We start from the raw sequence: 22,732 nt of genomic DNA on the forward strand, positions 1-22,732 counted from the left end.
ATTTTGCTTTGTGAAGTATGAAAGTAAACAGACCTTGTATTGTTGCTTTTGTCAGTCTGTAAGGTTGCAGCATACAGATTCTCCAGCAGCTGTCAGTAGATTCATAGCATGTTATGAATTTGTCTCTTGTATGTTAGTTTTCTTGAGTTTACTGTCTGTATCTACATTAACATACCTGCCATACACTTATTTTGTATTGTATTGTATGTTTATTATTTATATAATATAACCTGCAAAATTTCAAGTGCCACTTTAAAATATGAGAGAGTAGTTCTTATGATACCAGTGAAGACAGAAAATCTGAATATTTTTGCCCCACTCTTTAGATTGTAGAAGTTGTCTATGAATGTCTTTCTTTTAAATCTTTGAAAAAAGATTTCTGAAAATTTGTGGTTTTTGAAATTTTCTTTGGAATCATTGTAATGTAGTTTTCACTTGAGTTGAGCCCTAAACAGAGATAGACAAGAAACTCTCCCTAATACTTGAGATTTTTAAATGTATGTAATTTTCAGCTTTTTACATACACATGTGATTGATGATTTATGCCTTATTCCATGGTTAAACAAGATGAGTTAAGGACAATCTCAAAAATATAATGAGCCAAAAACATTATTTCACATATTTCCAACATGGATACACCTCTGCGAGCATGCACTTTACAGTCACTCGATCAAGTAAATTGAAATAATTGTAAAGTCGTGTTAACATTAAAAAAACAAATTAAAAAGAATGCTGGAGCTTTTTATTTTTCACTTGCCAGCTCAAATTTTTGTTGTTTTCCTTGAAGCCCAACTGATATGTTGTAATTGGGTATTCTGAATGTCCATTTTCTGCGGTGGGCTGGCGCCCTGCCCAGGGTTTGTTTCCTGCCTTGCGCCCTGTGATGGCTGGGATTGGCTCCAGCAGACCCCCGTGACCCTGTAGTTAGGATATAGCGGGTTGGATAAAGGATGGATGGAATGTCCATTTTTTATCTTTCTTTGACTAATATGTATACAAGCATAGATAATCCTACATAAATGTACATGCTACTATGTAGTAAAAATAGAAATCATATAACCATTTAGCTGTAGAAAGTTTTAACCCTGTGGCACGCTGCTGCCTTGCAGTTGGGAGACCTGGGGACCTGGGTTCGCTTCCCGGGTCCTCCCTGCGTGGAGGTTTGCATGTTCTCCCCGTGTCTTTGTGGGTTTCCTCTGGGCGCCCCGGTTTCCTCCCACAGTCCAAAGACATGCAGGCTAGGTGGATTGGCGATTCTAAATTGGCCCTAGTGTGTGCTTGGTATGTAGGTGTGTTTGTGTGTGTCCTGCGGTGGGCTGGCACCCTGCTCAGGATTGGTTCCTTGCCTTGTGCCCTGTGTTGGCTGGGATTGGCTCCAGCAGACCCCCGTGACCCTGTGTTCGGATTCAGCGGGTTGGAAAATGGGATGGATGGATGGAAGTTTTAACCCTTGCATTAGAAGGAAAATTACTATATATTTAACTACTTTTATTTGTTACTATCATGCTTGCAGTCAGTAGTTAACAATGTTGAAGATAAAAACTGATACATACTGTAAGAGACAAATTTAATTCTAAAACGTAACAGAACTAAAACAGTTAAATGCATTCAAAAATACTTAACACTAGAATTACCAAAGCCTATGAAAAAAGTCATAAATCTGTCCCACCTTAAATTCCTTCGCACCTCTCCATCATCGTCTTTTTTGTCTTGTAATTGTGTCGATAAGCAGCAAGCAGCCTGCTATCAACCTAACATGGGTTCTTTTTCTGCAGTTATACTCTTGAATAAAAGCACACTTGTTTTGTTATACTTGTACCTTTTGTGAAAGTGTTTATTTGATATTTGGACTTCAGGCTTCACACATTATACACTTCATGTGTACATTTTGTTATTACTAAAACATGAAAACATTTCTGTTTTAACAATGTGTTTACATAGATTGTTGTAGACACAGAACACACATGAAATTAATTTGTTCCAAATAACGATATATTATTTACTCTAGTCTATACAACTCTAAGCAACTGTCATGCAGGTAAACAGACTTGAGCTGAGAAAACTTTGTTCGGCGATGGGGGAATGTGATAGGCTGCTTGCTGCTTATCGACACATTTAAAAGACAGATTTATGAGTTTTTTCGTAGGCTTTGGTAATTATAGTGTTAATAACAAAACAATGCTGATAGTCAGTAAAATCTGTTTAGGTGTCATAGACAGAGAACAAAACATTGCTATGAGATATTGTATCAGAAAATCAAAAAAATTAAACCTGTGGTTGCAAATGTGCATGTGTGTGTGTGTGTGTGTGTGCTTTTATTTTTTATATATAATAATATTTCGATTTATATGATGCATTAGAAACAGTTTTTCCGTTAAAATTTGCCAAGAGTCAGGTGTCCAAGAATCTGCTCATTCAATCAAATGATCTTCTCCACCTACTACCAGGGCACTGGCTTGGTTAAGCAGCCTTTAATTAGTCCCCTTTTTATAGCTTTAGTTACTTGTGCTTTTAGGTTGGTTATTATTTGCCCTTGTCATGGCTGTAATCTCTTTCAGGCCTTTCTGAATTGATTAATAAGAATTCAACAAAAATTTAAATGAGTGCTTCACATTTAAAAATTACTTTTCCACCCTTTAGTCCCCATTATTGATAGTTTATTCATCCATCCATTCAAATATGATATTAATATTTATTGATCACTTATTGAGAAGGTCAATTTTTTGTTATACACATTATCATTAGCATTGAAACTGTGTTTAAAAACTTCCTTCCCTATTACTAACAATGAACCCACTGCACTAAATGCTGTATATGCATTGCAATACACCACAATGTTGGTATTACTATGGATATGCAAAACATGTGGATTAGGGTCGAAGGCAAGAAGTACCACTATTTGATTTCTTTTTTTATTATTATTTTTTGTACAGTGCTGTTCACAGAAATGCAATGACAAACTCCATAGATTGGTAATTACATAATGAGTATGTGTAAAGACAAGGATCTATCTATCTATCTATTTAAAGAGACAGGAAAACAAAGTTTGATACTGTGTAACATAAACTGAACCCTAACAATATTCTGTCCATTATTCATTGAACTATAGCCAGTTGACATAGGACGAGAACAGAACAAAAACTCTACAGTCAGCAGTAATTGTAGAAAAAATAAAATTCTGGTTTTACATACTTAATTATAAAAGACAAAGTCGGACACATGCACAATCCTGAAGGCCAATCTTTCCATCCATTGATTTCAGTTCTCCCAGTATACCCGATGGGAAAACAACTTTGGAAGTAGAGAAGTGTGCGGTGATGTCAGTTTTTGGTCTGTGGCAGCGTGCAGGTTTTTAGTACAAACAGTACACTCAGGCTTCAGGTGGGTGTAGATGCATGTGGTAGTGTCAGTGAGCGGTGTTGATGTGGGAATTGGTGAAACCTGTGTTCACATGCAGAAGTACTGAATTCCAGCACAGCACAGTCTGTTACATCAGAAGTTGTACTTAAATTATTCAGAAGCAGCTTGTTGGTGGACATGGCTAAAAAAAGACCATTATCATGGTCTCTTGCAAAGAATTTATCAAATTTATGCAGCACATTTGTTTGTCACGTTGAGGCATTTTATTCTGCAGGAATTGCACATACTGAATTGAGCCCAACTTAATATTTTGCAGCATCGGACTTAATTTTGGTAACGTGGGTGGGATTGGGTAGGACTACATTGGAACTGTACTTAAAGTAGACATGAGTAAGATGACAACCTTTAGCATACCAAAACTATTGAAATTGACTGACCACATGACTGTTGTTATTGAGCAGTTTAAAATTTAAATTGATATGGTTTTATTACGCAGGCCTATTTATAACTCTATTTTTACTGGTTAAAGTTACCCTTTGGTATCAGAAATTAAATTTTAGATAATTTAAATCAAACACTTAAATATGTGTAAAACTTATCTTGATTAGTAAAAATGTAATTACATACATCCCTGAATCAGAACAGACCTCCACAGAAGGTCCTCAGTGTTTAGTAGCCAAGATCAAAATACATATCTAACCAGGTAAAATGTACAGAATTGGAATGTAGCTTATGAAAAATGATTTGGCATAAATAAAATGGGAATCCTCACAAGACATTAAAATGTTAACACCGCCCACCATACAGGTGCTAATTTTGCTTTAACTTAAAATATGTTGATCCAATTCAAGAAATGATTTCAGACTTCAATAAAAGACTGCTTTATTAATTGAAAGTCCCGCAAAAATACATGCCATCTACAAAATAAAAAATGTGTTCATCTAGATATGTATTTGCTGTGTTTCACAGAATGAACTAGTACATTTTTCATCCATCTAGATACCCAGAATTTCATTTTATATTCTTGCCCTGTATTAGGCCTGTCAACTTTGAATGAAGATATGCTCTGGAGAGGAGAGGAATGAAGGTCAGTAGGAACAAGACGTAATACATGTGTGTAAATGAGGGGGAGGTCAGAGGAATGGTGAGGATGCAAGGAGTACAGTTGGTGAAGGTGGATGAGTTTAAATACTTGGGGTCAACAGTACAGAGTAATGGGGATTGTGGAAGAGAGGTGAGGAAGATAGTGCAGGCAGCGTGGAATGGGTGGAGAAGTGTCTCAGGTGTGATTTGTGACAGACGGGTATCGGCAAGAGTGAAAGGGAAGATCTCAGGACAGTAGTGCGAACAGCTTTGTTATGTGTTAGAGACGGTGGCACTGACCAGAAAGCAGGAGACAGATCTGGAAGTAGCAGAGTTAAAGAGGCTAAGATTTACATTGGGTTGCAAGTTGGATGGTTGGGAGACAAAGTCAGAGAGGCGAGATTGTGTTGGCTTGGACATGTGCAGAGGAGAGTTGCTGAATATATTGGGAGAAGGATGTTAAAGATAGAGCTTCCAGGTAAGAGGAAGGCCTAAGAGAAGGCTTAAGGATGAGGTGAGAGGGGACATGCAGGTAATGGGTTTGACAGAGCAAGATGGAGAGGACAGGAAGAGATGGAACAAAATGATCTTCTGTGCAACCCCTAATGGGAGCAGCCGAAAGAAGATCATGCCTGTCAACTTGGCTCAATAGATGTACTAAAAATGGCTGATATTTGAAAGTATTCTGTTGGCCTTTGTAAATATTCTTTGAAGTGTTTTCAGTCCAGGCATGGTGCAGAATATATATGTATATGCAGAAACCTTCAATTTTGTTTTAAAAGTATTGTTACAAACAAAATGTGGCATTTATATGAGAGGTGAATTAGAGTTTAGTTGAGCAGCAGCAGTATGCTTTTTTGTGTTTTTAGCTTTTAATGTTTATATAGAATTGTATCCTTCCTTTGGTTAAACTTAAGGGTTAGGTTGTGGTTTGTTCTTGAATAGTTGGAATATTTTACCCTGGTTTTGTTTTTTTTTTGATTTTGCTTGTTTGAATAATGCAGCTTTAGTCTGCTCACTGCCTGCAGGAGTGTTTCCCAAGTATTCTCTTTCAGTTGTTGTTCTCTTGGCAGAACATTCTCCACTCACTGAGGATACAGTATGCTGCAGCGAAACTCTTGTTACTTCGCGGGGGGGGGGGGGGGGTTGGGGGGGGGGTAGGGGGGGTTTGTCATATATGCTAACACAACAGGATGGTTACCTGCAGGTCTGTAAGTAAGTAAAGAAAGATCAAATGTTCCCTGCTCTATGGTTGGACTTTGAAATATTACTTCCTCTCCATTGATCTGTTAATACCTTGTTAACACCTAAAACTCTTTTAAATATTATGCTTACTTAATTGGTAAATTTTATTAAATTGTACTATGTGTGATTTTACAGCCCCCGCATTTGAAAGTTACTCCAGTAATACATTGGCTTTTCTAGCTGTGCCAAGATTTTTGTTCTGCCAGATACTGCAGTTTGATGCTTTTTTGTAGTTGTTTTTGTTCATTATATATAATAATACTATAATGAATAATTCTTGCTGTGAATGATGATGTAATGTAAGATATCACTTTTGTCCCACTGCCCATCTATAACATCTTACTCTAAAATCTATTGGATCACCAAGTAGAGGCATAATGAGAGTCTGTTGTAGCGAAAATTCTGCAGTGGATGCCTAGAAGTTTTACTTTTAAGTCTGGTTTGACACCTGCATTTCCTTTGGTTATTTCTTTCTATTGCAAGCGATATGTGAATCTAAATTGTGCTTAAATGAAGCACCTTATGGTCTTGTTTTTTAGTTTGAATATGTAAGTTTGTTTCTTGTAAGTCACTGAACAGAAATCATTGCCTTCAATACAAACACAAATTGTCCAAAAATTGAGATGTAAGAATAAGCAAACATGTATATGTCTGTGTGTGTTGACTTTCATAAGTGGAGCATTACAGGGTGTTCTGTAAAATCCTGTACTATTGTTTTTGATTTCCAGGAACTCTTAACAAGTATTACCTTAATGTAACTATATAGTCAGCAAATAATGAATACTGAGTAATAATACAGTAGCTGACTTTTATGGTTTTTGGTAACTGGTGGTCATGTCAACTTTGTGTGTGTCTTCTCTGCTCATTCACTTTTCTAATCGTACTCAAAAGACCATGAATTTCAATTCATTTTGAAATGTGCTTATACAGAATGTAGTATATTTTATTTTCTGATTAAAATAAAGCTGTTCAGTTTTTTTCTTCATATAAATGAAAAGAACCATAATGAACAGGTCAATACAGGGAGATCTTGATTTATATATTACATTTATTTTTTTGAGCTTAGTTGTGTTAAGTATTGTATATTAAAAATGATTATTTCTTTTCTCTTTTGAAAACAGAACTGTTGTAAGCCCAGAGTTAGTTTCTGCTGTCTCTGCAGTCGCAAAGTCCATGCCTGACAAAAACAAAGTAGAGTCAGAACTGTTACAACAGTTGCGGAAGCATGAATCTGGCAATGGAGTACAAGCAAAACAAGAAACTGCGAACATTGTGTAAGAATGTGTTATGAATTGTGACCTTCTTTAATTTTTTTCTGGGTTTTTACTGATGAATAAAATTTAATATCTCTGTTTTGTTTTCTGGAAAGAGATATACAGCCCATACTTTGAAACTGCAATTCTAAAAAACACCTTTGCAGTGAACATGTGCCCTTTGGTGTATATAACTGTGTAATATGTACATATTAGAAATAAACTCGGAACTTGATCTTTCTCAAAACTCACATGATATGTCAGACCTGCAAGATACAGAAACATTTTCTCAGATTACTCTGGTGCCACTGTGAATTGCCACATTGAATTCTACAGTCACTAAAGTTCAGATTTTATTTATTTTAATCTTTAAGGGTCTGCTCACTTTTTTTCTAGGTAGTTACACAATAGCATTTACAGTAATAGGACTAATCTATTTTTTTTTTGCCACATTTGCTTGAGGCAATGTATTTATGCCTGCTAAATGTCCATTTAAAGCCCAATTGTTGAGCTTTTCCTAGAACTCTAAGAACACTTATTAGAATCAGTTGCCAAACATCTGTTCCCTGTGTGTTTGGACAAACAACAATCCAGTTAAGCACAGAGGTCTTACAGAGATGTGCCTCTTTTCTGAATGTAGCTTCCCAGCTCTCATATTTTCCCATCCAAAACAATCTGTTTCACTTTATGACCACAAATGCTCAGAAACAATAAGATGCATACAGTGCAATAAATACAATAGAAAGCAATAAATGCATACAAAAAAATGGTATCTGTTCCATAATACACATGAGAAAGTTTCGATATGTGGCAAAGGGAATACATTTCCTTGATCATTATGTATATATGTACTAAAGTAGGGGTTCTCAAACTCTGTCCTGGGGCAAACTGTGGCTGTAGGCTTATTTCCCATATTCTGTGTTTTGGGAACAATATAGAAATTAGAAATCAAAGTTTGGTTTAAAAAAATAATAATACAGTAGAACCTCTGGTCATGAATGTTTCCGAACACGTACAAATCGGGTTACGATCAAAAAGTTTGCCAAAATTTTGCATCTGTTCATGACCACACGCTCTGGTGGCGAACAAAAATACTGGCGGCCAGTTTCCCTATGCGCGTTCGTATGTGCCAATGATTTCCCATTCTCCGTTTCCCATTTTCTTTTGTTTGCGTATACAGGACTTAACAAAGCAGCTGATGTTACAAAATGAGTTACAATGTTAACCAAGCAGAGGCCTCAAGTGCTGGAAGAGGTGGAAAAACTGTTGCTAGTGTGGTTGAACGAGAAGCAACTTGCAGGGGATAGCGTAAGCGAGGCGAACATACAATATACGAGAAAGCCAGGAAGATTCATGGCGATTTGCTGAAAAAAAAAATCCTTCTTCGAGTGGCCAGTAGAGGATGGTTTGAAAAGTTTCGCAAGAGAAGCCTGCAGCCACAGTGGGCCCCCAGGACTGACTTTGAGAACTCCTGTACTAAAGTCAGTCAGTCAGTCAGTCATTTTCCAACCCGCTATGTCCTAACACAGGGTCATAGGGGTCTGCTGGAGCCAATCCCAGCCAACACGGCGCAAGGCAGAAACAAACCCCAGGCAGGGTGCCAGCCCGCCGCAGCCTTTACTAAAATTTATTTATTAATGTGTTAAAAATTATGTTCCCTTAAATATGAGATTAGTCTTGTATTATTTATTATTGTGTGATAAATGCAAGTTAAGCTTGTTAGATTCCTTTATACACCCAGCATTAACTATTATGGGATTATTTTCTTTTTTCAGTGTAAAGAGAATATTTCCTTTTTTAGAAACTTTTCTGATCTAGTTGTCTGTATATGAAAAATAGCAACTAGGTCTTGAACAATTTACTGTGCTTAAATTAGGGATAAACGTTTTTGCATCTGTTTTTACCCATGTGCAGGTTTGATAATTAATAAAGAGAAATTTTCAAGTGTAATATACAATGCTGTATTTTGTATATAATCATTTTTGCTTCTCTATGTTTAGAGATATCATTGCGGACATGAAGATAGGTAAACAAACTAATAATGCCCGGTTTGCTGCCAGACCTGCAAATCAGATTCATTTTGATGATGACGGCCATGGTTATACACATGAGAAGGCAAAAACCAGTGATTTTACTGGAATAAAGAGACGGTAAGAGATGCAGACTGAGATCTTTGCCAATTTACATTAAAGTAAAACTCTGGCTATGCTAATATTTTAGTGTAATGGAACATTTGTTTATTTATACTGTATTTTTGTTTTTTGGTATAGTCTATAGCCTCCTGGTTTGTATGTATCCTTGAATAAACATCTTAAAAGATATAGTTCTTCACAATCATGGTATAAATTATTTAATTTGTCACCTGAAATTATGTTCCAAAGTGAAGCATTTTTTATACATTTTAAAAAATACCTACACTTGCATTTTAAAATGGTACTAAAGGATCAGCAGTCCAAATGTAAAAACAAAAGCCTAAAAGATAAAGGAATATGTCCATTTTGAAGTGGCAAAGGTTTCAATTTATAAAAACGTCCCTTCTGTTTTTCTGAGGCATGCTTATGTCATCAAAAGTAAACTGGAAGTAATAAAGTTTTATCACAGATACCTATTACTAGATTACTATTTTCCTCAGGAAAGTGTATAGTTCCTGTTTGCTTGTCTGCTGACAGTGACCACTGTGGATTAAGTTTCTTCAGTGATTCTACACTGCCATGGCTTATTACAAATGTTGCCAAGCACAAAAATTTGCAGTGTTTCATAGCGGCAGGTCTGTCAGTATGCCAATAAATTACCTGCTCTGAAATACTCATCTGCCTTCTAACCGCTGTTAGTACAAAATTCAAAATGTGCACCAGTGATGTCAGTGAATGCATGCTCAAATCATTTTCTAATATACAATATGAGGGCACATACTGTAAAAAAAACATATATATATATATATATATATATATATGCAATATTTTGATAGCAGATGTGTACTTAAAGCATATTTTTTTTCCTTCTAAATGGAACCCTTGTTATAGTCAAGTTCCACATTTCATCTTTTTCTTTAGTCTTTCTGGCTATAGCCTTTGTGTAATCCCAGAAGCCTGTTATAGCATCACGCATGAAAAATAACTTTTCTCGCATTTTTAATACATTGTTGGGTCTGCCGTGTCTGTGAATGCAAGGCCTTCTGACATTGTGTTCTTCACACACAACTTGCACTGTCTACTCTGTGCCAGCTTCTCTTTTCCACACGTGGAAAATGGTTCAGGCTGTGTGCTATTTATTCCAAGATTATGAAAATCATTACAATGCCATTCCTAATGCTAAGATAAATACTTGACATATATTTCATGATGAAATGCATTAAAGCAGGTATTAAACATGCACGGTAGTGTGGCGGTAGTGCTGCTTCTTCGCAGCAAGGGGTCTCCAGGTGTACATTCAGTGTATAGAACTTTATGGCAGGTGTGACAAGGCTCCAAAAAACTGGATGTATGAATGGGTATCGCACAGGTTTAACTTAAATATTGTGTAAATGTTGTGTTTGTAAATGTGGTGGTCGGAGACACAAACACAGAATTTAATGGATGTTCTTCTGAGCGGGATTTCTTTATTGCATGCACACTGTCTCTGTCTGATGTACCAAGCCCCCAGTTCCTATCCTTCCTTTTTCTTTCTTCACATAACCAATCACCACACAATAAACGTCTTTGTGAAATTAAAACTAGTTATAAACTTAGACCACAGAGTGTTCAGAACTTTAAAAAAATCATCATTATACATGTTTAATTATGCTTCCATTCAGGGTTGCGCCCATCCCAGCAAGCATTGTGTGCGAGGCAGGAGCAAATCCTGAATGGGGCGCTAGCAGATCGCAGGGTGAATACGAACAATACATACACTAGCAGGGTCAAAATAGCATAACAAAACCCCACATCCTACATGACTTTGAAAGGAAACTGAAGCACGCCAAGTAAACCCATCAGAAAAACATGTAAATTCAAGGCAGGTAACACCCTGGACCCCGTTGCTGTGAGGCAGCAGTGCAACCTCCATGCCACCATGCCCCCACATGATTAATACATGCTTTAATGCATTTCATCATGAAAGTGATATCAAGTATTTATCTTAGCATTCTAAATGTTCAGGGAGCAGGAATATCATGAAATTAATGTATTCTGTGTGGTGATCGCTGCCTGCGCCTCCTCTTAATGCATGAAGAAGCATGTAGCGATTAACATGGCTTGGGGAACACTTAACACAAAGCATTTAATGTGCTACATAACTTATGATGGAGTTTGAGAAAATCTAGTAAATTAAATATTCATTTTAAGATGAAGTTTAGTTTACGATGTTCTACTTTAATGGGAAATTAAGAGAATAATCTCGACATAAACGGCGAGAATAAAGCAGAAATGTCGAGAATAAAGTCAACATGCCGTCACACTATCACACAGTACTGAAAAAAAATAAAACAAGTACAACTTGGGTTGCAGTATTATCCAGTAGTATAGAAACAGTATTTACACATTTGAACATAAAGGTCCATATCCAACCTTTTAAAACCAAAGTATCTCCAGACAACAGACACGGCTCCTTTTTTCATCAAAAGTTCTTCTGTGTCATCATGTTCAACTTTATTGTTCAGCTTCAGTTTCAGAATGTTCTCTGTCCATGTTCACAGTTCAATACCTCCACTAGCGCATGTACTCCGTTGCATGCGTGTTTAGCGGTGCAGCATTGAAAAAGGTTCCCCCCTTAAACAGTTTCCCATTGCGCCACGTTCTGAACGCTGTTTAGGCTATTTAAATCATAACAAAAATAAAAAACGTTTTTTGGTATGAACCGGTGTACCGCCCAGCACTAATTTCTATGTCATATTTTTCATTGCATATAGCAAAAGATTGTGGGTGATTATAAGTGAGACATATTGTGTTGATTATTTTTTACTGTCTAAAGAGTTGAGACAGCAGTGCACATTTGGGCTTAAGATTTTAGCAATTTCAAAAACAGCTCTTGGAGACAATTACCATATATACTTGGGTATAAGTCGGGTGTTGAAACCCAAAAAATTGATCGTAAAATCAGACCCCGACTTGTACGCCCATTCAAAAACACAACATTTAAATTATTTATTTATTTATTTTTTTTACATCTTCTTGCTTCCTCCAATCTTGTACCAGTTTCTCAGACACATCGAATTTTTTTGCAGCAGTGCAGTTACCAATTTCTTTCACCACTTCAACGACTTTTAATTTAAAACCAGCTTCATATTTTCTTCTGATCGAACGCTCCATTGTAGATAAGGGATGCTCTTACGATAAAGGTGTATGAGGGTGTGAGGTACACAAAACAGTGCAAACGTTGTTTCGGAATAGTTTGGCTATTACCATGTGGTCACTTGGGCATAATACATAGAAAAAAAGGCTGTGTGCTCCGTGGTTACTCTCTCAGGTGGGTGTTAGCATATCATAATCTCTTGGACCAATAGCGTGAGTTTTCTGCATTCAACTTGTACGACCAACATTATAGAGTACCGGAAATTATATGGTAAAATCAATCCCCAACTTATCCACGGGAGAACTTAAATGCGAGTATATATAGTATTTAAGTTGAAAAATGCATGCTAGAGGAAACTGCGCCCCAGGGGGTCAAATGTTGCACGGAGAGAGGCAAGCAGTGAAATGAAATGCACAGCCAGTCTCCTTTTTAAAAAGTCAATCACACAAAAATTGTTTTGGTATTTTTTTCCCTCCCTAAAACTACAGTACATGGATATGTTTCCACCAGGGAGGGTAAACGTTAATATTTAACATTATACATAGTTATTGTATGGTTTTTTTTTTTTTTTTTTTTTTTTTTTCACCTGTATTATTATCATTCTTTAATTTAATATTATTTATTGTATCAGTATGCTGCTGAAGAATGTGAATTTCCCATTGGGATTAATAAAGTATCCATCCATCCATCCATCCATCCATCCATCCATCCATCCATCCATCCATCCATCCATCCATCCAACCAACCAACCATATTTGTGATATATTTGGAAAGTTTTAAGACTTTTCGTTTTTGAACCCCTGCACCTTGCAGCCAATTTAAAAAAAAAAAATAAAACAGGGATGATAGTTTTTGAAATTTTTAGAAAAAAGTTTCACTTTTGAGCAAGATTTCTTGTTGAAAATTAATATATAGCATGATTGTGAACAAGTAACTTCAACTTAAAAATACCAGACCTGGCCCTTAAGAGAAAAAAAATGACCACATTATAGAGGTAGTCTATTACTGAAAAAAAATACATGACACAATGAGTTTTAAATGAAAACTAAAGTGCATTTATGCTTTTATCATTATACATTTTGATAATGCTTAGACAATTTATTAACATTAGTTGGTTCACATCGTTTAGGTGAAGGCAAAACTTTATATGTATGACACATCATAATATAAAGTAGCAGGTGAGCACTTAACATTCAAGCTATACAAATTATTTTTTCAGTGGTACTAAAATTTCAAGAAAGGTAAATAATATAAGTAAAGTCATGATTTTGCAAGTAACTATATGCAGAAAAGTTTGTGGACACTTACAAAAAATTAGTTGTATTTTATTATTGTATGGCACTCTTCACTGAGTGCAGGAATTTTGAACAATTTGTTAAAACACACAAAGAACAAAGTAGAACTGGTTAAACATAAATGGAAAGCACTTGACCTTCACACCTATATGATCTTATTGTTAGTCCCATTCCAAAACCCATGGACATTAATATGGAGTTGGCTCACCCCTTTGCGGTTATAACAGTCTCCACTCTTCTGAAAATGCTTTCCACACCTTTTTGAGTGTGTCTGTGGGATTTTTTGCCCATTCAGCCAAACAAGCATTTGTAATGTCAGGTACTGATGTTGGTCAGGAAGACCTAACTTATAAGCATTTCTAATTCATCTCAAAGGTGTTCAGTAGGGTTGAGGTTTGGGCCTTTGTGCATGCCACTTGAGTTCCTTCACACAGAATTCATTAAACCATGTCTTTATGGGCCTGGTTGGAGCAGAAAAATACCTTCCCCAAACTGTTTCCACAAAGTTGGATGTGCACCATTGTCTAAATTATCTTTTTTTTTTTGTTTTTTTCTCTGTAGCATTAACTGTACCCTTCACTAGAACCAAGGGGCCTAGCTCAAAAGCTGAAAAACCACCCTAGACCATTAACCAAACTTTACAGTAGGCACTATGTAGTCAGGAAGATGGTATCTGCCAAACTATTTGTCCATCAGACTTCCAGATATTGAAGTGTGATTCATCACTCCAGAGAGCACGTTTCCATTGCTGTAGACTCCCATGCTGGCGTACTTTACGTCACTCCAGCTGACGCTTGTAATTGCACATTGTGATCTTAGGTTTGTATGCAACAGCTTTCATGAAGCTTTCAGTGCCCAGTTCTTGGGCTAATGTTGCTTCCAGAGACGGTTTGGAAGTTGATAATTTTCATGCACTATGCACTCCTCCTTGTTTTCCCTTCATAATAATAGCACTTACATTTTACCGGGGCAGATTAGCTGAGTAGTTATTACATATTCTGACTTGTGGTAAATATACTATCCTACGACAGTGCCATGTTTAAAGTCACTGAACTCCTCATTATGTTTGTCAATGGAGATTCCGTGGCTCTGCACATGATTTTATGCACTTGTTAACAATGGGTGTGTCCGAAATGCCAGAACTTGTTAATCTGGAGGGGTGTCCTCATACTTTTGGCCATATAATGTATGTTTCCAGCTCAGCCAGCAATTTACAACACTCAAAACTAATACCTATTAGGTTTGCATTGTTAATAATACAGGAAACCTAGCTTTTTAGTTCCAGGTGAAAAAAATCTGATATAGCGTTATTTTACTGGAAATTAATGTAATCTGTTAAGTGTGAACATTGCTATTTAGATTTGGTATAGACCAGGGGTCGGCAACCCGCGGCTCTGGAGCCACATGCGGCTCTTCAGCCTCCTTGTAGTGGCTCCCTTTGGCCTTGACAAAAAAATTAAAACCATGAAAATGAATAATGGCAATTTCTTAATTTAACTTGTATTTATATATATATATATATATATATGTTTATTTACTACTACTACTACTGTTATACATTTTAACATCTAATTTAGAGAGTTTAATTCTGCGTGGACAGAAGCATTTGCCTTCACCGCCAACGACGCTGGCTTACCGGTGTGCTTAATATGTGGCGATAAATTATCGAACAACAAAAAATGTAACGTTGAAAGACATTTTCAAAACAAGCTCTCAGCATTCACTGAAAAATACCCAAGTGAAGATAAGCGAAAGAGAGCAATTTCAGAACTGCAACGGAAAGCTGAACAGAGCAAACATACTTTCAAAAAGTGGATCACTTCTACACAGTCAACTACAGCTGCTAGTTTTGTGGCAGCTCAAGAGATTGTAAGGAGGGGTAAGCCGTTCACAGACGGAGAATACATGAAAGAATCGTTCATAAAAATATAAGAGCATCTATTCTCCGACTTTAAAAACAAACAGGAAATTGTTCAGAAAATGTAAGCTGCATTTAGAGAAAGATTCAGTGAGTTCAGAAAGGAAAAACACACACTCTCTCCTTCCCTGTCACACCCCTGGACATCGACCCATCTCTGCTGAACACATCCGCATTCACAGGAGTAAGCCCGATCTAGAAATTGAACTGGACGACATAGCAGATAAAGATTAATGGGTGTCCAAGTTCAAATGCCTGACAGCGGATCTTGAAGAAGTCACCCGTCAGAAGGCTACTCTCGCTAAAGAGCACAAATGGAGTGATATTGAAAACCTCCCCAAACCCGACAAATTTGTTTTCGACACATGGAGTGCCATTCCCGAAACGTATATGAACATGAAAAAATATGCATTTGGAGTCCTGTCCATCTGTGGCTCAACATACTTAAGTGAGCAAGTTTTCTCAAGCATGAACTTCATAAAGTCCAAATATCGCTCCCGCCTCACACATGAGAGCCTGCAGTCCTGTGTGAAGGTCAAAGTCACATTGTACAGCCCCGACATAGAGATGATCAGCAGCGAACTTCAGAAACAGAAGTCACTTTAAACAGGTGACAACAATAGCATTTAATAGGCTATTATTTTTTAGAAAAACAAAACACATTCATTTCGGACCCGGAGCTGATGTAGGTTTTTTTGTATGTTCAAGTGTTTCAGTTGATTCAGCACACTGAAATGGAATTTGATGTTTACTTTTTTAAAGCAGCTAAGCTACAGCTAAATGTTTTATTTATATTAAAGTGGGCTAGTTTTTATTTTAATTTTACACAGGTATAGGAAGGACCCAAATAGGCCTGCATAGTTCAGTTTAATTTATTTCAAAGTACCCTACACATGCACACTGCACTTCTGTTTGTTGTATTCCGTGGTTGTAACATGTAAAATCTAAAAAAAGATTAAAACTTTTAAAAGTTTATAAGCTGTGTTATGTTTTGCGGCTCCAGACTATTTTTCTTTGGAGGAAGGGGGGGGGGGCAAAATGGCTCTTTTGATAGTGAAGGTTGCAGACCCCTGGTATAGACATACAAGTATATTATCATTTTTTTTAAAATTAAGTATGTTATGTTAGATTAGTGATGTTTTGTTATTTCCCTTTCATTTTTAACCCACCGGATCGTACTATCCATATAATATATGTCGTTGTCTTCTCTGGTCTCTTCGAGGCACATCTGCTGATGTCGCAGTGATTCTCTTTCACTCTCTTCCATTGTTTGCCAACCTTCTCACCTGCTATATTGGCCTTTATGTCCGATCTCTGACGTTTTAGAAATTTAGTTATGGCTGACAATGTCAGTCTTAGGTTGCCGTTATATCCACATCACATGATGTAACTGTTCAGGCACTTAAATTGCTGAACTGCTTCAAACTTGTTCCACTCCACAATAATCTGGGAGTTTTCTGTTTGTTTTTTTTGTCTGTTTTTTTTTTTTTTTTTTTTTTACTGATTTCATGCACTTTGTCTTGCTCCAGTTTACATCCAACCCATATTTTTTCACCACTGCTTCAGTTGCAGTTTTAATTTTCTGTGGCCTTTGCTCATCTGCTGTTATTGAATCTGAAGTTGTTAATTTTTTGACTGCTGATCTCAGCCCCAATATCCCTTGCTTGTTTTATGGATTCTGTCATGATGAATTCGTAAAAGCTATTGAACAATAATGAAGACAGTGGGCATCCTTGTCAATGTACACTTGTTATTTCAAACCATTCAGTTAGCTCTCCCATTTATCTTCACTGCATTTTCTGCCTGCTTATAAAGAGTCTGGATGATATCCACAATTTTGCTATGGTATCCAAAGTATTTAATTACAGCCCATAGTGCTTCTTACCAGATACTGTCAAATGCCTTTTTGAAATCCATGAAGGCGTAATATAATACATGTATAATATTTAAATAGAAACTTTTATAGAAGCTGGTCTGATGATATTCAACAGATAATAATAATTATTCTTAACATTTATATAGAGCTTTTCTCCCTACTCAAAGTGAGAATTGTCATTTAGAAAGATACCAGGGATTTTAAAATAAAAAATTATTTTTCAAAAATGACATGTTGTTTTGGTAATTTCAGACCTGAAGTTATCTTTGCTAAAGTGCCATTAGTTGTCTTTATTGAAGTTCCATTTTACAGCTGTAAAAACATTAAATTTTATTTCTGTTGTTGCGCTCATGCTGTGAGGCGTGTCCATGGTTATAGTTTTTGGCGCAGGGGCCTTCCCTTGTGGTTCATGGAAGTCTCCATTTGTTTTAATAGAGACAAATCATTTATTGATTCCACATTTAAACAACAAATTGAAAACCTATTGTTCAAATTGGAACTGACATTTATGATCGTGCGGATTGCTGTCCTTTAAATAAAGGCCACCAGTTTTAACTTTAAAAACTATTTTAAATGCATCACATTGTGAATAATAGTTTTAAGAACATCAACTTAATAAATTGTTTTGTTTAGCGCCATTCATGCCACTGACTATTTGATACATTTTACAGTATCCTCTGATTTCTCATTGACTCCAGTTTAGAGTCAGTCACATAATAATGAAACTTGCAGCAGTATTCACTAAGAATCCTATGTAATTTGGGAAATTTGAAGATACAAATTATTCAAATTGTTACATCTCAAATATACTGATATATTACATATTGAAATCCTTGAGTAGAATTTCTTTTTGGTTGCAGATTTATGCAGTATGTTATGTAAAACAATTTTTATTACTGTTTTTTTAAGTGGTGTCTTTTGTGGTACTTTGTAGCAGCAAAAATGCATAGAGTCCTACTTGTTACATTTTCCCTTTCCCAGCTTATGAAGTTTTCTTTTTTTTCTACAGGTTTGACTTATTTCAAGGCAAACGTCTAAGCATTTTCCAAGTACCTCTGGAGATAAAACATCCTGATAAAAAAGAAGGTAAAAGTTGCAATTTTGAATTATGTGTTTGCTTAGAAGAGTGTTGGGCAAAAAATACTCTTTCACTAGTACTCAAGTCTATGCTGTTTGCTACTTTGAACCTTAAGCTTTCCAAAAGTAATTCATAGTGACCAAGTGTGTCACAACGTTCTGTCAGTTTTCCTTTAAAAAAATAGATATTTTGAATAGTCTAATGAAAAGAAAACCGTGATATTCCTCTAAAAATTCTCATGGTATGTAAGAATGTGCTGTGCTAAATTACAGTCATCGTAAATACAAGCATTGTATTTAAAAGGAAAAATATTAGTCTTGTTTTTTAATCTTAGCATGTTTGATTAAAGTTTATTAATCAAGAGTTTCTTCACTTTATCAGCACCTGTACTTTCCCTGTGGGACGTGGAGCTTGCCAAGGAGATTGCAGCAGTTGTCCAGCATATGCCACGTAATGGATTTGAAGAAATGATCCAGTGGACAAAGGAAGGAAAACTATGGCAATATCCCATTGACAATGAAGCAGGTAAGGCTGGAATGAAGAAGAAAGGATGTCACTGACTTATAGGTGTTTTTTTATTTTTTTTTATTTTATTAGGATATGTGCTTAATTATGTCATAGATAAACTACACAAATACATTTCCACAAGCACAATTTTTCATATATTTATATTCACTTTCTCTCATTTTCATCATTTCCTGGTAAGAGACAACGTTATAATAGTATAAACAAAAATGAATGAATTTGTCAAACCTTAGTAGCACTCTTGAGTTCTTCCTTAGCTGATAAAATTTCAGCTGATAAAACAATGTATACCCAGAAGAAGGTACTAGCTGCCTCTTAGTTTATATATATATATATATATATATATATATAATTTATTTATTTATTTTTTCTTCATTTATTCTACATTCTCTTCTTTCTCAAAACACAAACCTTATTTTTCTTATGCAGATCTTTCATGTTTATTTTCCATACTAAACATAGGATAAATGTGCCATGTGTCAATAATGGTAATAATTGAGTTTATAATCAGTAAGTTCTCAAAAATGTAAATATTTTTTTCATATTGAATGACAATGTCCTATCTCATGTTGCTGAACAGAGCATGTGATTCTCCATGGCCAAAACAGTAACTGTTGCTCGAGAATACCACTGTTACATCCCTACAGAAGATGGCAAACTTAAAGTCAGCCAGGTGTTTGGTGATGACAGTCAATTGACTGACTATTCACCACTGAAGCAGCAGGTGAGATCTTGCCCTCTCATGATCACACTCCTGATGGATCAGATATATCCCTCACATTAGACCAGTGTCCTGCTAGAGGCTATGTTGAGTGTGTGTATGATGAAGAATGTTGGATTGGTGTGTGAATTGGACATTCTGATATGTTTTTTGCATCCAGACTATCTTGCACAGTCTTTGCATTGGCCACCTAAAGATAATATTTGTTGGGCGCATTTACAGTGTGCCATTGTACTGCTTAGTGCACCTACAACAGTCGGTGGGATGCAGTACCATCTTGATCTCAAAAACATAGAGTGCCCTACACTCTGCACTTCAGTTGAAATAGAAATGAAATGGGTCACATTCCTGCTGCTGCAATACCAAGATGTTAACATTTCATTATAACCAGTCTTGTATTTAATGAGACATCAAGTGGCTGTTGTTCAAGTGTTGTGCTTAATGTGCCTTTGGTGATTTATTTTTTTTCATTAATACTCAAGTTAGTGATGAATAACTTGATTATCATTACTGACAAATGGCGAGTTTAACCCATGTTTAGAATGGAAAATAAAATGAAAGGTTCACATAAGAAAAGTGAGACTTGTTCTTGAGAAAGCGGGAAACAGTATGATACATGAAAATAATTTTAAAAATATCTGGACATTCCCACAGTGCATTGGGCTGGTCTGAAAATTAGACCCGAAATGATTTTTTTCACTTTTGAGAGGTCTGCAGATCATACCCTGATGCAGTTTCTTGTTTGATTTTAACCTTTTGAAAAGCCCTGTGTAGAAATCTAAACATGGAAAAAATTTAAGCAGGCTGTATCAGTTAGGTGTATGCTTTTTGAAAGCCTAAACATGGTAGAGCCAGACACTCAAAATATTTTTGTCCCCATTTTTGAAGGTCTGCTCTTACCAAGTGATGTCATCTGGACCAAACATTTTGATTTTGTTACGTACTATACCTATAAAGGTACGAGTATGCAAAATCTGAGCCTGCCAGCTGGTTTAGTTCTTGAGATATGGTCTTGTGAAATTGATGAAAAAGTAAAGCTATGTCAAAATTGACACCCCTCTCCCCTTACAGAATTGGTGGTATCTTGAAAAGTATTGATCTTACATCAAAAGAAGTTTACAGGGTGTCTCTTGTATAACATGGGTGCACCTGGTATTTTTTTTTTTATTATTTTTTTTATGACCGAAGTGTGTGGGATTTTTAGAAAATTGGTTGATTTGATATGGAATGCCATCCATCCATCCATTGTCTCCCGCTTATCCGAGGTCGGGTCGCGGGGGCAGCAGCTTGAGCAGAGATGCCCAGACTTCCCTCTCCCCGGCCACTTCTTCTAGCTCTTCCGGGAGAATCCCAAGGCGTTCCCAGGCCAGTCGAGAGACATAGTCCCTCCAGCGTGTCCTGGGTCTTCCCCGGGGCCTCCTCCCGGTTAGACGTGCCCGGAACACCTCACCAGGGAGGCGTCCAGGAGGCATCCTGATCAGATGCCCGAGCCACCTCATCTGACTCCTCTCGATGCGGAGGAGCAGCGGCTCTACTCTGAGCCCCTCCCGGATGACTGAGCTTTTCACCCTATTTTTAAGGGAAAGCCCAGACACCCTGCGGAGGAAACTCATTTCAGCCGCTTGTATTCGCGATCTCGTTCTTTCGGTCACTACCCATAGCTCATGACCATAGGTGAGGGTAGGAACATAGATCGACTGGTAAATTGAGAGCTTCGCCTTGCGGCTCAGCTCCTTTTTCACCACGACAGACCGATGCAGCGCCCGCATTACTGCAGATGCCGCACCGATCTGCCTGTCGATCTCACGCTCCATTCTTCCCTCACTCGTGAACAAGACCCCGAGATACTTGAACTCCACTTGGGGCAGGATCTCGCTACCAACCCTGAGAGGGCACTCCACCCTTTTCCGGCTGAGGACCATGGTCTCGGATTTGGAGGTGCTGATTCTCATCCCAGCCGCTTCACACTCGGCTGCGAACCGATCCAGAGAGAGCTGAAGATCACGGCCTGATGAAGCAAACAGGACAACATCATCTGCAAAAAGCAGTGACCCAATCCTGAGCCCACCAAACCGGACCCTCTCAACGCCCTGGCTGCGCCTAGAAATTCTGTCCATAAAAGTTATGAACAGAATCGGTGACAAAGGGCAGCCCTGGCGGAGTCCAACTCTCACTGGAAACGGGTTCGACTTACTGCCGGCAATGCGGACCAAGCTCTGGCACCGATCGTACAGGGACTGAACAGCCCTTATCAGGGGGGCCGGTACCCCATACTCTCGGAGTACCCCCCACAGGATTCCCCGAGGGACACGGTCGAATGCCTTTTCCAAGTCCACAAAACACATGTAGACTGGTTGGGCAAACTCCCATGCACCCTTCAGGACCCTGCTAAGGGTATAGAGCTGGTCCACTGTTCCGCGACCAGGACGAAAACCACACTGTTCCTCCTGAATCCGAGGCTCGACTATCCGACGGACCCTCCTCTCCAGGACCCCTGAATAGACTTTTCCAGGGAGGCTGAGGAGTGTGATCCCTCTGTAGTTTGAACACACCCTCCGATCCCCCTTCTTAAAGAGGGGGACCACCACCCCGGTCTGCCAATCCAGAGGCACTGTCCCTGATGTCCATGCGATGTTGCAGAGGCGTGTCAGCCAAGACAGTCCTACAACATCCAGAGCCTTGAGGAACTCCGGGCGTATCTCATCCACCCCCGGGGCCCTGCCACCAAGGAGTTTTTTGACCACCTCGGTGACCTCAGTCCCAGAGATGGGGGAGCCCACCTCTGAGTCCCCAGGCTCTGCTTCCTCATTGGAAGGCATGTTAATGGGATTGAGGAGGTCTTCGAAGTATTCCCCCCACCGACCCACAACGTCCCGAGTCGAGGTCAGCAGCGCACCATCCCCACCATATACAGTGTTGACACTGCACTGCTTCCCCTTCCTGAGACGCCGGATGGTGGACCAGAATCTCCTCGAAGCCGTCCGAAAGTCGTTCTCCATGGCCTCCCCAAACTCCTCCCACGCCCGAGTTTTTGCCTCAGCAACCACCAAAGCCGCATTCCGCTTGGCCTGCCGGTACCTATCAGCTGCCTCCGGGGTCCCACAGGACAA

The 22,732-nt window shown here is 37.9% G+C and overlaps 1 protein-coding gene across 1 annotated transcript in view; it reads left to right on the forward strand.

Annotated features, from left to right (window-relative positions):
* The window catches only part of mrps31 (mitochondrial ribosomal protein S31), a 47,065-nt gene that overhangs the window by 18,683 nt on the left and 5,650 nt on the right, over window positions 1-22,732 (forward strand). Inside the window, exons 3-6 of the mRNA XM_028799259.2 lie at window positions 6,810-6,962; window positions 8,942-9,091; window positions 18,308-18,384; window positions 18,758-18,901. Coding sequence (XP_028655092.1) covers window positions 6,810-6,962; window positions 8,942-9,091; window positions 18,308-18,384; window positions 18,758-18,901 — 524 coding nt within the window. The remainder of the gene's footprint in view (window positions 1-6,809; window positions 6,963-8,941; window positions 9,092-18,307; window positions 18,385-18,757; window positions 18,902-22,732) is intronic.

This window comes from Erpetoichthys calabaricus, chromosome 4 (genome assembly GCF_900747795.2).
Source record: "Erpetoichthys calabaricus chromosome 4, fErpCal1.3, whole genome shotgun sequence".
Classification (NCBI taxonomy): Eukaryota; Metazoa; Chordata; class Cladistia; order Polypteriformes; family Polypteridae; genus Erpetoichthys; species Erpetoichthys calabaricus.